Here is a 2369-nt window from a genome sequence, read left to right as displayed (position 1 = left end):
TTATTGGAAAGGAGGTTAAGAGGCCAGGGTAGTTTATTTGACTTTTGTTGGATTTTTTTTCCGAGAAAGGTGGAAGATGCTAAAGTTTTTGGTTGTTTTTAGAGTAGAGAGACTAGAATATTATGGTGTGGTATCTCTGGTTTCTTGTAGTAGAATACATTTGGGGATTAATATATGATTGTGTTGTTTGTGATTGGATTTGGGGTATTTGTGAATGGATTTAATTGGAGAAAGAAAATGGTGGATAATATATTATCAGTTTAACTGCTCTACCTTTTTTTTCAAAAAAAAAAAAGAACAAGAAAAATTGGAGTACAATGTATCACTCTAAAATGGCATCTCTGCTTGCTACAGTTTCGCTCCTGAGCTATTTTCTGGAAGTCCAGACCATAATTTGTTTTAGCTAATCTCATGAAATTTAAATATAATTACATGTCTTTGCAGAAGGATGTGTTCTTAATCAGCTCAAATGCCATGCGCTATAATGCCCCAGACACAATCTACTATAGACAGGTATTAGTTTCGTTGAAGGTTGTTACATATTGTTCAGTATTTTCAGACTAATTCACTAGGCGAAAATACATATTGCAAGTATCTTCAGTTTGAAAAGTGGTTAATATGTTCAGGCTCGATCCATCCATGAGCTTGCCAAAAAGAACTTTGAGAACTTGCGACAGGAGAGTGATGACAGTGAACCAGAACTAAAGATGGTTGTAAGGAAAGGGAGACCACCAAACAAAAATAAACGGCCTGTTGGTAGACCTCCTGAGCGTGCTACTTCAGATTTCTCCCCTGATTCAACACTTGCTAATGCTGGGGATGGTACTCAGTGGTCTAACATGACACATGATTTGTCAAGAAAAGGATCGGTGGCTGATCAGTCTGGCATGATGGCTTCCCATGGCCTTCGCAACACTGACACGTTCAGTTGGATGGGTGAGCAAAAATCAGAGAGAAATGAAGAATATTCAGGTTTGTAATCTACTGTTGTGCATTGATTTGTATACCACAACAGTTTATGACCATATATGTATTAGAAAACTCTTGCTCTAGGGAAATTCTAACTGCTTACTTTGACCTTCTTTACTTAGGTACTCCACTTTAAAGAACTTTGAGCGTTTATTTAAATTATTTTTTCTGGCTCTTTTATATTTGCAGGATTTATGTTTAAAGGGATTTCAACAAAATATGGAAGAAACTCACTGTTATAGATGAAAATCGTCGCAACACATATAAGCAGTCCCTGCAATTTACATCTGTACATGAGCCACCAGTACTGACTATTTTTGATGGGGAGAAGAAACAGCTAGTGCCTGTAAGTACCAAGAGATTATCTTTTTTTTAATGCTAATTTTATTTATTTTTTTCTGTGAAAACTATCCAGGTTTTTCACTGGTTTTTCTTTAAGTTTTCACTATCCCAAATACTTATGATTTACTTTTATTTATTGAGAAATTTATGGAATTTCAACTTGATATGGTCGTAATGTCTTGTGATCTTTTACTTTAATACTGGACAATTCTTTTGCCAGTTGAGGACTGCTAATTCAAATGCTGCCACATGTTTCTACCTGTGAAACTCATTATATGTGACCATTATTTTTATTGGAATCAGGTTGGGCTACGCATGGAGTATTCATATTGAGAAGTTTGGCTCGGTTTGCTCAAATCTTGGTCCCATTGGCTGGGCCATTGCTGCCAAGAAGATTGAAAGAGCATCGCCTCTGGGACAAAGTTTGGCCCTGGTTGGGTTGGAGATGCTGATGCTCCTCAACAATCACGGCCACCTCTATTATCTGCATCACCTTTGCATCCCTCTCTCAACCTAAAATTTTGCCCTGCACAACAATATCTAGAAGCGATAAACTTCCTCAGAGGCCGGAACCACCCTCAAATGACTCAGCTGCTGAAGAAGCTCATTTCAGAACGTCTCTTCCCCCTGCTCAACATCTGCTGCCTCTAGTAGACCACCTGATATTAAGGATGGTCCCCGGCTTTCCAAGGGATCAAATTGTGAGAATGGATCGAGTGGTGTTGGTGGTGGTAATGCTAATCGGTCCAAGGTTCCTTTCCAGCTTCATCAGAGCCCAGGAATGCATACCACGATAAACGGCTTCAATAACGTGTTTAACATGTCTTCACAGTTTGGTAAGATGGTCAGACTGACAAGACCGCCTGGGCCTTTTGGTTCTGATGTACAGATGACGCATGCTCGAGCACTTGACATGGTTTCCAGAGGCGGCAACAGCCTCATCCATCAGACGTCCACCAGCAACTTGGACGTGGAGAGGGTAAAGACAAATGCAGATGATTCAAGTACAACAAATTCTGGAAATCCCTTTCCAGCTTCTGGCCTCGACTCCCAGGGGC

General features: G+C 39.7%; 1 protein-coding gene across 1 annotated transcript; it reads left to right on the top strand.

The window, feature by feature from the left end:
• The first annotated feature begins 376 nt into the window (after positions 1 to 376).
• On the top strand, positions 377 to 1713 carry LOC120106548. The gene is made up of 4 exons (XM_039119514.1): positions 377 to 513; positions 627 to 972; positions 1159 to 1315; positions 1615 to 1713. The coding sequence occupies exons 1-3, from the start codon at positions 412 to 414 to the stop codon at positions 1209 to 1211; spliced, it is 501 nt and encodes a 166-aa protein (XP_038975442.1). The 5' UTR covers positions 377 to 411; the 3' UTR covers positions 1212 to 1315; positions 1615 to 1713.
• The last annotated feature ends 656 nt before the right edge of the window (positions 1714 to 2369 follow it).

Source organism: Phoenix dactylifera, unplaced genomic scaffold (genome assembly GCF_009389715.1).
Source record: "Phoenix dactylifera cultivar Barhee BC4 unplaced genomic scaffold, palm_55x_up_171113_PBpolish2nd_filt_p 000563F, whole genome shotgun sequence".
Lineage (NCBI taxonomy): Eukaryota > Viridiplantae > Streptophyta > Magnoliopsida > Arecales > Arecaceae > Phoenix > Phoenix dactylifera.
The sequence above is the reverse complement of the archived record's forward strand: the minus strand, read 5'-3'. Positions and strand labels throughout refer to the sequence as shown.